Source organism: Equus caballus, chromosome 1 (assembly GCF_041296265.1).
Source record: "Equus caballus isolate H_3958 breed thoroughbred chromosome 1, TB-T2T, whole genome shotgun sequence".
Lineage (NCBI taxonomy): Eukaryota > Metazoa > Chordata > Mammalia > Perissodactyla > Equidae > Equus > Equus caballus.
Window position 1 is genome coordinate 158,663,398 of NC_091684.1, and position 14,300 is coordinate 158,677,697.

General features: G+C 43.5%; 2 protein-coding genes across 24 annotated transcripts in view; one reads left to right on the forward strand and one right to left on the reverse strand.

The window, feature by feature from the left end:
• The first annotated feature begins 19 nt into the window (after positions 1–19).
• Positions 20–12,144, forward strand: ZSCAN29 (zinc finger and SCAN domain containing 29). Of its 19 annotated transcripts, none has more exons than XM_005603087.4 (6): positions 20–157; positions 1,036–1,473; positions 1,953–2,157; positions 3,990–4,685; positions 6,578–7,048; positions 8,898–12,144. In XM_005603087.4, exons 2-6 carry the CDS (start codon positions 1,156–1,158, stop codon positions 9,764–9,766), a joined length of 2,559 nt encoding a protein of 852 aa, XP_005603144.1. In that variant the 5' UTR covers positions 20–157; positions 1,036–1,155; the 3' UTR covers positions 9,767–12,144. The 19 variants fall into 19 exon arrangements, with proteins under 19 accessions (XP_005603144.1, XP_070094318.1, XP_070094262.1 ...); XM_070238217.1 differs by having other exon boundaries at positions 4,024–4,685; XM_070238161.1 differs by having other exon boundaries at positions 2,040–2,157.
• The window catches only part of ADAL (adenosine deaminase like), a 36,744-nt gene continuing 27,365 nt past the window's right edge, over positions 4,922–14,300 (reverse strand). The window contains exons 11-12 of one of the 5 annotated variants that reach the window (XM_001918220.5): positions 13,990–14,195; positions 4,922–6,155 (exon numbers count right to left, since the gene is read on the reverse strand). In XM_001918220.5, coding sequence (XP_001918255.1) covers positions 14,001–14,195 — 195 coding nt within the window. In that variant the 3' untranslated portion in view covers positions 4,922–6,155; positions 13,990–14,000. Of the gene's footprint in view, positions 6,156–10,864; positions 12,453–13,974; positions 14,196–14,300 lie in introns of those variants that run through there. The other 4 variants (XM_005603082.4, XM_070238301.1, XM_005603083.4 and 1 more) reach the window with 4 other exon arrangements.

Sequence of the window (14,300 nt, forward strand, 5' to 3'; positions counted from 1 at the left end):
CTCAGCGCCCGAGTCGCCCGCTCGGACTTCCGGTTTGGTAGCTGGACTGGCAGGCTGGAGAGCCCGGGCTGGGGTCGGACCCCAAGTGGGTGAGGCTGGCCCTGGGGCAGAGATGCGAGTGGGCTGAAGGCATCCCAAGAGGAAGACGCTCCCAAGGGTGAGCCGGAGGGTGCTCTCAGGACTCCCTAGCTCAGTCGGAGGCCTCTGGAGGGACTGCACGATGGCTCCGAGAGTGACCTGGCCGGAGGGAGCGAAGACAAAGAGGCCGGAACCCCGCACCCGCCGTTCCTTGAGCTGAGCTGCGCGCTCGCGAACCGCAGCACTCGGAGCTCTGGCCAGCACCCGAGCTCGTCCTCAGGAGACCCATTCCTACTGCCCCCTCGGACTTCCTCTCTCCAGCAACTAAGTGTGACTCCCCCCAAGCCCTCCTGGCCCTCGCTTCAGGAGCCAAACCAACTTCTCCCCGTGCGCGAGGTCTCCCGTCAGTAGTTCCCGAATATTTGCCGAGGGTTCCTTCTGCTGTGAGGGAAAGCAAAGCCCCGTGATCAGTACTTGATTTTGGTCTGGGGTGGGAATTGGTCGTTGTGGAGTGTGAGGGGACGGGGCGCCTAGGGGCCTCGGGAAGGACTGCAGAGGTGCTGGGGGAGATCAGCCGCGACCCGCTGGACAGAGGCTTTTTATTGTCTTCAGCCCGGTGGTGACTTGCCTGTAGATCCTCTCGAGCTCCAGGTCTCCCATATGGTTCACTGTGCGGCGCTGGTCACGGGAGCTAAATGGGATCAGATTCGGGGGAGGTGGAAGAGGAGCAGGCAGTACTTTCTATGCTCTGCTGCTTCCCCGGGCCGCCCTGGAAGTCGCCCAGAAACGCAGTTTTTGAAAGGTCTCTCTCCTTCACGCTCAGTTTTGTCTTGCTGTCCTGAAGTTGCTGCCACCTCAGATGGCCACGTAGAGCATATGGGAAGTCAGGCCAGCTCTAGCAAGACTTTAGACATACGAGTATGTTCCTTCTGATAGTGCCATCTCTCTCTACCCTAGGAAGAAACTCTTCTTACAGAGAGAGATTCATCTGCAGGTGATTCTCCAAGAACTTGGGAAGATAGGTGCAAACGCTGCAACCCAGACCCTTAAGCGGAGGGAAGCTGCTTTCTCGTGCGAATGATGGCCAAACCCACTCTGAGAGGGAATGGCGCTAACTCTGAGACCTGCCGGCAGCGCTTCAGGAGATTTCATTACCAGGAGGTAGCTGGGCCCCGGGAGGCTTTCAGCCAGCTCTGGGAACTCTGCTGTCGGTGGCTAAGGCCGGAGGTGCGCACCAAGGAGCAGATTGTAGAATTGTTGGTGCTAGAGCAGTTCCTGACCGTCTTACCTGGGGAGATCCAGAGTTGGGTACAGGAGCAATGTCCAGAAAGTGGAGAGGAGGCAGTGGCTCTGGTGGAAGATTTAGGAAGAGAGCCTGGAAGACCTGGACGTTCGGTGAGAAGGGAGGGGGAATTCAGAAGTGTGTGACTGGGAAGGGGCAAGGATAAAGGGCCTTAAAAATTAAGGTGTAGACAGGTTTAAAGAGGGGCACAATCTCCCTTGGTGATGCTTCTGGTCCTGGAACAGGTAACTTTTCAGACAGAGCTTATCTTGAGATGCTTCCTGGGTGTACCTTTGCTACCCTGTCATAGAGTTCTACATACTTTCATAGTTTTTTACATAATAGGAAAGAAAGGTGAATTTTTTTAGCCTGTAGTTGGGTTTACTATTTTGACCTTTTCCTTCTGGAGTTCTAGCTGCTCTAAGCTAACAGTAATGGAATAAGAAAGACCCTTGTTCACTAATAACCACCCCCACCCCTCAACCCCAGCCATGTTCCAAAAGGATGATCTCTTTTGGGATATTAAATAATCTCCTCTGGGAATGCCCTTCATTATGACCTTGCAGTGACAATTAATGGGGGTTGTTTCTAGGTCACAGTCTCTGTGAAGGGGCAGAAAGTGCGCTTGGAGAAGATGACACCCCTGAAATCATCACGAGAATTATTAATTGTTCGGCAGGAGTCAGTGGAACCCCAGCCCAGGGGTGTACCCAAGAAAGAGAGGGCAAGAAGCCCAGACCTGGGACCACAGGAGCAGATGAATCCAAAGGAGAAGCTCAGACCTTTTCAAAGGAGCGGTGAGGAGTAGATTCGTATGGGAAGACAGGATGCCATGCTAAGTTGGGAAGTAGGGTTGGGAATAGGAGTGGGAAAGGGATTGCAGGAACGAGCGGAAATTGCAGAGTCTGCAGTTGTTGGGGGCCTCCTGAAGGCATGTAGTTTAGTCCTCTGCTGGAGTAAGAAGTCTATTTCCTCTTGATAAGTCTGCAAGAGGATGGCTCCCTAGTTTTTATCAGAACTGGGAACTTTTTTACTTCCTCTTGGTAATGATGATACTAGGTCAGTATTTTATAGATAAAAATTCTATACTTGAAGGCACATCTTCCTTTCAGTCATTTTCCTTCTCCAAATTAAACTCTATTTGGTTCTTTAAGCTTTTCCCCAGAAGCTCCATTCTTCAGACCTACTAAATTTTTGTTACTCTTCCTTGGAATCTTTCAGTTCTCCAAATATATTAATTGTGGAGAACTAAATTATGTATACTATTCCAGCGAGGGTCTGATAGGTAGAGGCAGAGTAAGAATTTTACTTTGGAACTTCACTACATTTTCTTTCAGTATAGCTCAACAAATTATTTAAGGACTATTTTTCACTTGGTAACTCCCAGGACTCTCATAGCCTTCCCCATTGTCTTTGTGCCTAGTGCTTATTCTTGTACTTGATTTTGCAGAACTTGTTTTTCTTCTTTCTACTATGTTGAACTCCATTTTGTATGTTTTTTTCTTTGATCATTTCTTTAACTTGTTGAGGTTGTTTTGAATTCTGATCTTATCATCCAAGCCTTCTCAGCGAGTTTGGTTATGGTCTCTGTTGAGTGATCCAGATGCAATCTCTCAACCCCATACACAGACTTGCAGAATTAATCAGTTTCTCAACACCTACCATGTGCTTAACACTTTACAGGGTACTCTGCAATAAGAAAGGGTACCTGTTCTCAAAGAGCTTACAATATGATTGAGAACATAACAGCAAACATAAATAGGTGCCAAACTGAACTGTACCAAAACAATGCAAAACCATGATTTGTTACTCAACTGTGAGAGCACAGTAGGGGTTTGGCAGAGTGGGAGATGAGGGAGGGCTGCAGGGAGGGCTTCACGGGGGCATTAGCAGATACAGCTTCTTGAAGGAGTAAGTGTGGATAAGAGAAAGGGAGTTAAAGGAAAGGCACAGAGCAGTGCATAAATGTGTGCTGTGTTCTGGAGAGGAGAGTCTGATCTGAATGGACAGTGTGTGGTAGGCACTCCAGTTAAGGTTCAGCGGTATAGCTTGTGAGCTGAGGAAGCAAGAGCCTGGAGTTAGGTGGGACAGTGATCGAGGCAGGTATGAGGATAAGAAGTCTAGATTGGATGGTGGCAGTAGGAATATAGAAGGACATACTAAGGGAAAAAACCTTTGGAACTTGGTGACTAAGTGTGAAGGAAACAGATGAGTTCAAGACAGTCTCCCCTCTGCTCCCCTTTCCCCTGGAATCACTCTCCATTTAATTCTCTAGCCCCAAGTGGAGAACTATGGAGACAGGAGATGACTGTTCCCAGCAGTACCAGGATCTTCCAAGAAATGGTCAGGAGGGCTAGGGCTAGGGAGCAGTTTGGAAGAGAAGTATCTGCTCTGAACACACAACAGAACCTTTTCCTCTCGTCACCTTGCTCTGGAAAATAAAATATTTCTCATTTTCTGAAGTTTCATGTATTTTCCCCACTTTCTTCAACTCACTGAACTTTCTGAAAACATTTCCTTAGACACTTTCTTATAAGCCTCTTGGATAAAAAAGGCAGGTCTGAACTCAGAGATGTTTTTTATGATCCGTCCAAACTATGATATCCTTTGTTTGCTTCTCTGCAAGCAGGATTTCCATTTCCTAAATCCGGTGTGGTCTCCAGGTTGGAGCAAGGAGAGCCATGGATCCCAGATTTGGGTTCCAAGGAGAAGGAACTCCCAAGAGGCAGTCACACAGGAGACAGAAGAACACATGCTGATCTGTTACCATCCAGAAGAGAGAGAAGCAGCTGGGTGGAGCAGGATCACTGGGGCTTTGAGGATGAGAAGGTGGCAGGTGTGCACTGGGGCTATGAAGAGACCAGAACTCTCCTAGCAATCCTCAGTCAGACTGAGTTTTATGAGGCTCTCCGAAACTGTCACCGAAACAGCCAAGTGTATGGGGCTGTGGCTGAGCGGCTCCGGAAGTATGGCTTCCTCCGGACCCTGGAACAGTGTCGGACCAAGTTCAAAGGTCTCCAGAAGAGCTATCGGAAAGTCAAGAGTGGCCACCCACCTGAAACCTGCCCCTTCTTTGAAGAGATGGAAGCCCTGATGAGCGCCCAGGTCATCACCCTGCCCAGTAATGGCCTGGAAGAGGCAGCCTCTCACTCTGGCCTGGTGGGCAGTGATGCTGAGACTGAGGAGCCAGGGCAAGGGGGCTGGCAGCATGAGGGAGCAGAAGAGGCCGTGGCTGAAGAGTCTGACAGTGATGAAATGGCCCAGGAGGCCACCCCCCAGGACCCCAACAACTCAACTGCACCTGTCCTTTTCCGAAGGCCAAGTGGTAAGAAGCTTCTCTTTTTGGGGTTTTGGGATTAGATTTGAGGAGTTATGAGACTTGATGTGAAGTCAGGAAGCTTAAAGTCACCTGCCAGTGTTGTCACTTTAGTAGAGAACAAAGAGGCACTTCTCAGTTCTATGTGTATTTCATTCTCTTTTGTGGGAAAATCAGTGAAATAATAGTAAGTAGAAAGTAATTTTAGATATTTTAAAGAAATACTCTCAGAAAATTCAAGAGAGTCCTGAAAAGGATTATCATTCCTTGTATTTCTTTATTAAATTTTTTCCTGATTATAAAATCACTGAAGGCTGAGCAAAACTTGGCACTACATTATCTTTAAGAAGAACTAATATTTATTGAGCATCTTACATGAACTGGCGCTTTATCTTTTACTCTCCCAAATCTCAGTCAGTTTGTGTTCCTTTCTACTTGGAAAAGCATAGTGAAGAACTGCCCAAAGCTGGGGAAGCATTTATGTCTCCTCTCTGAGATTCACAACGCACATTGGCATTGTAACAGGACTGAGAAGTCCTGCAGCAAGAAACCTTGTCTTACACTCTGTGGTGGAGTAAGATTTGCCTGTGGAACTGTCTTTTAAGTGTCATTTATTACTGTTGATACAATTTGTACAACCATGTTGTTATGGAAAGAGCACTAAAGTATGAGTCAGGAGGCTCTGTTTCCAATCCTGACCACTAATCAGCTGGGTGACCTTGGACAGTTATCTGACCATTTCAAAGTTTGTTGTTTCAGCTGTAAAACGGGGCATGGCAGCAGGACTACATCTCTGAAGTTGCAGCTGCACTGTGAACAGTGATCTTCTTCCATTTTTTACTATATGTGTGATGTTACTTAGTTCTGTTCTAGTCGTCTTCTATTTTTTCTTCTTTTTTTTTCTTCATTCTTTTTCCTTTTTTGTCATTGGAATAAATATAGGTAAATCACAAACATGGCACATGTGCTAGCTGCTATTATTTTCATAATCTTTGTTCATTTTTTTCCACTGCTTTTCCTCTGTCTTCAATTCCCCTTCTCCTTTACTTGCAGTGAGTGGAGGCTAATGGAAGCAATGTAATCTCCAGCTGGCTCTCAAGTGGGAGGAAGACTCTTTGAATCTCCCTTCCCTCTACCTTGGGTACCTTCAGGGAGCAGTCTGTAATCCTGATGAAGTACTGCCCAAGTCGGGGGGCCTGCAGCACTAGCACATGTCCAGGCTAGGACATGCTGTCTACTCTGCTTCCTTTCTCTTTCTGGCTTCTGCCAGTCCTTCACTCCTAAGGATAAGGTGCATGACTTTCAGGTCCTTATCTTGTCCTCTTCAGAGGTTTTTGCTGTGGTTGGGCTTGCTTTTTTGAAACATGGCAAGTGAAGAAGGGCCATCATAGGGATAAGGCAGCAGTGTGATTCTGAAAGAGACTGTTCCTTGGGGTTTTGAGTCATTCTTTGGGCAACTTAGTTCATAAGGAAGTAGGGCTGTTGGAAAAAGAATGATCAGGAAGTTAGCGATGACTCCGTGCTAACATGATTGATTGTGGATCTTCTTCCCCTGACCAGTTATTTTCTAGTTAGGGTCAGAATTCCAGAAAAACTACAAAAGAATGGGGAAATGCACTCTATACACTTGCCTCAGTGTTTCAGTGATCAGATGGAAAGGCCTCTTTTTTATATGGCTAAACAGAATGCAGGAATAAAGGTCTCTGAGAAATTGCTATAGGATATAGAGAAGCAAAATTGTCTAATAAGTCTGTATAGATCTTGGGAACATGAAGTATTTGTAGTGTTTCATCTAGGAGCCCAAGCTTAGGTGATTTTTCAGGATGCAGATGATCGGATTGAGGAGTTGAGGCTTTAAAGCCCTGGATTAAGTGGTGCTAAAACTTCTCTTCTGGTGGCAGGTGTACACTGGGGCTATGAAGAGACAAAGACTTACCTTGCAATTCTTAGTGAGACTCAGTTTTACGAAGCCCTCCAGAACTGTCACCGCAACAGCCAGCTGTACGGAGCAGTGGCTGAGCGGTTATGGGAACATGGCTTCCTTAGGACGGCGGAGCAGTGTCGGACCAAGTTTAAAAGCCTACAAACCAGCTATCGAAAAGTCAAGAATGGCCAAGCACCAGAGACCTGTCCCTTCTTTGAAGAGATGGATGCTTTAGTGAGTGCCCGGGTTGCTGCCCCGCAAAGTGATGGCCAGGAAGAGGAGACAGCCTCTTGTCCTCTCCAGGAGACCAGTGAGGCCGAAGCTGAGAAGCAAGCTGAAGAGGCAGAAGAGGCCATGGAAGAAGATTCTGAGGATGATGAAGAGGATACTGAGTTACCCCCAGGGGCTGTCATGACCCGTGCTCCAGTCTTATTCCAGAGCCCCAGTGGTAAGATCCTTTTACTTCTTAAGGTCTAAATAGCAAAGGGGAGGCAGTGGGATTTAGGAGAAAAATCATCAGATTGAAGACCAGGACAACTGGCCTCTATATCCAGCTCTCACGGATTCTTGTGACCACCTCATGATTCCTGTTTATTAAGGAAGCTCAGTGAGGGGATGTAAATTAGCCACTTGACTTGCCTCCTCACACTACAGCATCAATCTGAGATGGTTGCAGACTTTGTAAATTTGCCATCAGCTACATGTGAGTTTACCTAGCAGAAAATCTGAAAGGTAACATTTCCTAACTAGCATGTGATGTACCCATAGTACAATGAAGTTGATTTTAAAAAGTTCATTCTCATTTTTGTTTTTCTTCTAGTTTCAGCTTGTAACCAGCTGTATGTCTGCTTTATTCACATATATGAAAACCTGATAACCTCTTTCTTCAGACACACTTATGCAAAAGTCTGAGATTTCTGAGGAAACTAACCCTTTGAATCTTAGCTACTGTATAAGAAAAAAATACTTCACTATGGCTTCCCTCCTTGTGGGAAGAATAATTCTAATTTTGGAGTCATACATGTATATGTATGTGAGTTTGGATTCCGTTATTAGCTGAGTGACTTAGAACAAGTTACTTAACCCTCTAAATTTGCTTCTGTATCCCAATAACGTTGATGTAATGAGGTACTGTGGTGACGCACCTAGCACAGTGCTTGGGCTCATAGTAAGTATTCAGTAAATAACAGTTTTCTTTCTAAAGTTCTTTTGATTAGCATTCTTCAAGGGTGTTCCATGGGGCATCAGTTCCATGGGGGTCTTAACATGTTCCACTAAAAAAATAGCTTCTAGGTTTAGGAAATGCTAAATACCCCTCTTAGAGGCTCATAATACATATTCACATATTTAAGGTTCTGAGATTTCTTATAATCTAATGAACCTCTGTTTCATGGGGCATCTCATAAGACTGGGTTTCTGGGTACAAATACTGCTTCACAGGGTACATATACAGGCTGACACTCAGCATTATTTTGCTCTCAGATTTAGTCCAGGGAATTTGGGATCCAGAATTTATCTGAAAATTCTGCAAATTCAAACTGAATTTGCAAACTGAAAATCTGCACGTATCTGCAAATTTTCATAGCCTAGGCCCGGGGGAGCCTGGTATTTAGTTCTTAGAAGGATATTAAAAGCTTAGCTTGGGCATTAGAGTAGTGCTTTTGGAACAGTTAGTGATTATTTTTCTATGGGCAAAGAGAATGTTTGAGAGAGACACTTCCCTAGCAAAGTGTATCTCTCAGAAGGCCTTTTGTTCTTTGAAAGACACTGAGTATTCTTTTTTTAAACTCCCAACATATATTTGAATTTGAGGGGAAGGGGACTCATGTAGCTCTTTTCGGATATAGAAGTTTCCCAGAGTTTTCCGGGGCATTCCCTTCTAATCTCCTTAGTTACCAGCAAAGAATATAAACTAGAATACCATGGTAGGCCTGAGATGAGGCAAAAATACAGCATTAGAAAGTGTCTTTCCCATTTACACAGGAACTATAAACTATGGTGATAGTTTTATCTTAAATCTGGTAGGTTTTTCTTGTTATACTGAGTGGATTTTCTGAAGATCCTATTTATCTAGGAAGAGTTAAAAGAATATATTTAATCAGCTCCTATGTGGATTAGAAGCCTGTGATAGGTGACCAAGTAGAGAAGTAAAACATTGGAATTTTAGTAGATGGTAGTGATTTGGGATCTAGAGCTCCCTAATTTTTATCTTTAATCATCTAATGTGATACTTGCTTTACTTTGGCACATAATAATTGAGGAAATGGATAACTTTTAAAATTCTATTCTTACATCAGGTTTTGAGGCTGGATTTGAGAATGAAGCAAATCTAAAACGGGATATTTCTGAGGAAGTGCAACTACATAGGACATTACTTGCAAGGTCTGAAAGGAAAATTCCCCGGCATCTTAATCAGGGTAAAGTCAGTGAGAGTGAATGCAGATCAGGAAGACAGTGGGAAAAGACTCCAGGGGAGAGAAGAGGAAAACTGACACTTCCAGAGAGGAGTTTAGGTAAAGTTCTTAGTCATCAGAGACCTTACTTGGGAGAGAGACCCCATAAATATCTCAGATATGGCAAAAGCTTCAGTCCAAACTCCCACCTCATAGATCAGATATCTCATCAGGTGGAAAGTCCATATAAATGCGCTGACTGTGGGAAAAGCTTCAGTCGGAGTGCACGCCTCATTAGACACCGGAGAATCCACACTGGAGAGAAACCTTATAAGTGTCTTGACTGTGGGAAAAGTTTCCGTGACAGTTCAAATTTCATCACCCACAGAAGAATCCACACAGGAGAGAAACCATATCAATGTGGCGAGTGTGGAAAACGCTTCAATCAGAGCTCAAGCCTTATAATTCACCAGAGAACCCACACTGGAGAAAAGCCCTATCAATGTGAAGAGTGTGGAAAAAGCTTCAATAACAGTTCTCATTTTAGTGCACATCGGAGGATACACACAGGAGAGAGACCCCATGTGTGTCCTGACTGTGGAAAGAGTTTCAGTAAGAGTTCTGACTTACGTGCACATCACAGAACCCACACAGGAGAGAAACCCTATGGGTGTCATGATTGTGGCAAGTGCTTCAGTAAAAGCTCTGCTCTTAATAAGCACCGAGAAATCCACACACGTGAAAAACTTCTGTCACAGTCAGCACCTAAGTAAGCCTCTGAGGATCTATAAAGAGCCTCCATAAATGTTCTAAAATTGTTTGAAAAAGTCTTCCAGTAGTGAGATCCATCTCCTGTTCTGTGCCCAACCAGCTTAGGAAATAGTCCAGGATTTGTCCCACTGTTTTGTCCTCTTTCTCCTGGATCTAGAGTCAAATTCCCAAGGCAGCTGTCAAGAATGACAGGAAGGTTTCAGTCCCTCTCCTTACCTGCATCTGAATTGAAAGATAACACCTTTCCCTCTCAGAGCCTATGTTGTTCCCTTATTAGAGAGGACATGGTAGTAGATCCTATGAGTTTGATATGCACCTGTCGTTACTCATCCTGTTAAGCTGCATTTCAACTGGAAAAACCCATCATAGCAGCATTTCAGGAAGAATTTGTGAGACCTCTCACTGAGTGGGTCTAACTCTTTATACAATAATGGAAATGCAATTTCCATTTCCAAAAAAATATTTCAAAAAAGTCTTCCTGCTCACTTAAGCCTGTGACCAGAATGACCTATTTGTCATACACACTCTTCATTTACCTGAAAGAAGGAGTTTCATGAACATCTTGGTTCTGACCTATGAATCATCTTGTCAAGAACTAGGTGTTCTATATGGGGAAATGATGTAAATCTCATATAAATATTGCAGCATGAACCCTGGATTTCTTAGTTTCTTCCAAGCCCTAGAAGATTTGAAATACAGTAATACTACATTTATAGCACCTAGTTTGATTTTTTCTGTTCCATCTCACCTGAATCCATCTGTCCCTTGAGGCCTAGAAGCCCAAAGAGCAAGCCCGCTGGGTGTGGTGACAGGGAAAGCAGTTAAAGCTGCCAACAGGGAATCTGTCCATATTCCATACACTCCAAACAACTAGTCTAGTGTTATGCACCCCGTGGGTGCTCAATACTAACCTGCAATGAGCAGAAGCCACTGCCACATTCCCATGGACTGGGAAAACACGACTTTGTGCCAACAACTCTTTACCCTAATGGCAAGGCCAGATTATCTTTGGTCAGTGGAGTTGCCAATACTCACACACACAAGCGTACACATATTCAACGGGAGACATCTGTTTTTGAAAGGAGCTCTTCACACACAAGTGTAATTCTGATCTTTACAATCAAATAGTATTGAATTAATTGCCCATACATTCACAGAAGTATGATGAGCCTTGTACAGCACAAGTTAAACAGACCCTGTCCTTGTCCTTACAATCTACAACAGATGACACTGACATGAACAAAATAATAAGTGCACATGTATAGTTGCAACAGTTTTAGAGAAGTCTAGAGAGTTAGGTAGTAACACTAGGCATAAATGTTAAGGTCTGCATTAGAATTTACTTTAAGAAAAACCTGGGAGGTATTTTCTTCTTATTCAGGAAGGCTTCATGAAGCACGATGTGTTCAAAGGAGGGAAGGTTACTGGGTAAATTATGGTGGAATGAACTTTCCAAAACTAATTGCAAGACTGAGTGCCAAGAGGGTGAGAATTGGGAAAACTGGGGAGCAAGGTGTTTTGTGCAGATGGAGTAGGTGGCAAAGAACAAACTGTAAGAAAGGTTAGACAAAGCTTGGAGCAACACAAAGTTTGAGAAATGGTATGATTTGGGCTGTGCAGGAGGCAGAGAGAATCACCTTAGCGGAAACATGGAGTGCCAGCGGCAGATCAGGAGGTGGTGCTCCCATCAGCTACAGTAAATCAGGTACTGTGCTGTACTGATTGATAACGGAATGGCTGGCACTGGGAAAGAAGAATGAGCAGTTTTAGGGGACTAGCTCTTACAGAAGACAAAAGTCAGAAACAGTAATATCTTGAGAATGTACTTTGATGGGCAGGACAGAGGAAAAGGAACATGAGCAGATGGCCAAGGCTTGGGATAAACAGCTGTTTCATAGTCACACTTAATTTAGAGTTTTGTGGCTAGAATGAGATCTGGGAGAGGTGTGGGGAAATAGAATATGCTATAATTCATAGCTTACTGTGTTAGATGAGAGATTAATTAGGGTTCTAGTGTTGAGGGATCCTAGTACAAAGAATCTCCTAACATTTATTAGGATTTAAGCGGAGATGTTATCTCAATTATGTTGCCTAAGCAGACAGGAAGATACAAGAACACCAGTCTAAAGCAAAGCTGCAGGATCTGAGATGGTTTAGGAAGTGTGCTACAATGTTTTTTAAAAATGAGAGATTACTGTCTTTAGTATATCTATGTGGAAAAAACACTGGTTGAGGTATCAACAAATATGAATTCTGGTTCCAGATGTCTTGTGTGTAAGTCAACTTGCCTCCATTTCCCTTTCTGTAAAGCAGAATAATGTTTACACCTTAATTTGCCTCTCAGGGATACCATGTTAATAAAAATTATGTCTACAAAGTATCCAGTGTTGCTTCAGGTGTTTTTTAAAAATATATATGCAAATTATGATTAAGCTGTTACTGGTAGGAAAAGATAAATCTTCACCTATTTTTTTTGACTCCCTGTGTGGGGTTATTACAAGTATGCTTGTCTGAAGCTTTATGTTCTAGGCTGAGAAACAAATTAGAATGTGGTAAAAGAGAAATTAGAATGAAAATCCTTCTTGGTATCTGTATCCATATCCATTAGGACCCATCATAAATGCATGGAGAATGAGTCTTATTTTAAAAGGCCCAGGACCAGCCCTCCAACCTCCAGATGAGGAGACTCTGCAAAAGGAACAAGACATAGGCAAACTCTTACCAGGGAAAACCCTGTTCATCTCAAACTAGCTCACAAACCATTATCTGCTACCCAATCTGCCATTCCTGAAGATGGAGGAGGCAAAATATACTACATAGTCATCAATCATTCTAAGAAAGAGAAACCAAGCCCACTGTTGAGGAGCAAGAGGATCTATGAACCCCTACCCATTTAATACCCACAAGACCTGTGTAGGGACAGACTGGGTGGCATGTGCAGCAAAGGAAGCAAGACTGTATTAGCAGGAGCTGGACGGTTGCATCTGTTCTCATTACTTGTTTCCCTAATGCTATTTCTTTTTCTTTATTTTACCTATGCTACCATTCTTCCTTTTATTGCTTGTTCTCTATGGCCAATGCCATAGAACTTAATAACATTTCTATTTATTCTCTGTGTTGCTGCCATTTCTCTTTTACTGTAATCTATGTGTAGAGGCTGAGCTTGTCAACTCCGTAGAGAACTATTTTTAGGGTGACCAGGTAGGAAAGGGAAAATGAGATATGAGCATAAGGATAGGTCAATTCTCTGTCCATTATTCAATTCAAAATTTAAAATGAAAACTTTACTCTTAGACACTCAAATAGCTATCCAGTGGGATCCATATCTCAAAGTTTTGACATTATTCTCTGACATCATGATGCTTAAAGTAACAGATGTTATATGGAGATATTTTAGTTGCGAGCTTAAATTCCTCCTACACCCATCATGAGGCTCTTTCAGAAACAAAACTTGGGAATGATTGGAAGCCAGATTAAAGGCTGGAAATATAAATAGAAGCCTGAAGTACCCTAGAGCTCAAGAAGTGTCTGGCTGGCACAGCTCTGTTATGGTCAAAGTAAGAGAAGGGAAGGGTAAGGTGGGAACACTTACAAACGCAAACAAACAAAAAAACCCATATTGATTCCAGGGGGATTAATCATGAGAACGGCAAAGCCAGATCTCAGCAGCTAGCTTTATCTGTCACTAGGGTCACCCAAAGTAGGTTAACCCTGACTACTGGGTATTCAAAAAGATCCATGGTATGCAGTGTAGCCTGGAGTCAACAGTTTTGGGAAATACTGAAGTGAAGGGAGTCTGATTAAAGTAAACACAACAGAGCTGTTGTCACAAGCTAGAAGGCAATCTGTTTTCCCCTCTCTCCTCACCTTATTTAGACTTGTAATTCCAAAACTTTTCCTGATGAGAAACTACCTTGATTTTCCTGAAATTTTATGATCACTAATGGAGAAGGACTGATAAGTCAAAATCACTGGTGGAACGGGAAGTTTAGTTAGCAGCAACATTCAAATTCCTTCCAGTAAGCAGCATGAAGGTAAGCTATGTAAGACCTCAGAGCCTGCTGGTCAGTTTAAGACACATTTACTGAGCACCTGCCACGAGTAAGGAGCTGGTGACGGAGCCCATGGTACTTGGCTGCTGTGCCTCAAAGGAGCAGTGGACAGTTAATTAAGTGGGATATGGCAGGAAGGTCTTGGTTGCAACACATACTCAAAAGTAGTTCACCTCATTACAGCTTAATAATGTAACACTTTGTGCTTCAGATGGTTCCACTTCCTCCTCAGTTCAGACCTGGTGCTGTCAGAAGCAAAGATGTAGTCGATGGATTCATAAGACAGATCCCACATCTGGGACTGGGTTAAATTAAATGTTTCAGCCGCCAGCTGGTACTCTTGAGAAAGGTGTGTTGCAAAAACACCCTTATCATCAGTCTGTCAATATAAGCAAGAAAGTTTCAAAATGAACAAGGAAATGATTTTTTAAAAAACAACTTTTGTTTGGAGTCTATTTTCCTATTTACCATGCTTGTTTTAAGA

Bases quoted from the DNA above. Each gene is read 5' to 3' on its own strand.
- ZSCAN29 (XM_005603087.4), top strand. From the start codon at position 1,156: ATGATGGCCAAACCCACTCTGAGAGGGAATGGCGCTAACTCTGAGACC. The intron at 2,158-3,989 runs GTGAGGAGTAGA...CTCTGCAAGCAG, and splicing joins CAGACCTTTTCAAAGGAGCG to GATTTCCATTTCCTAAATCC. The intron at 4,686-6,577 runs GTAAGAAGCTTC...TTCTGGTGGCAG, and splicing joins CCTTTTCCGAAGGCCAAGTG to GTGTACACTGGGGCTATGAA.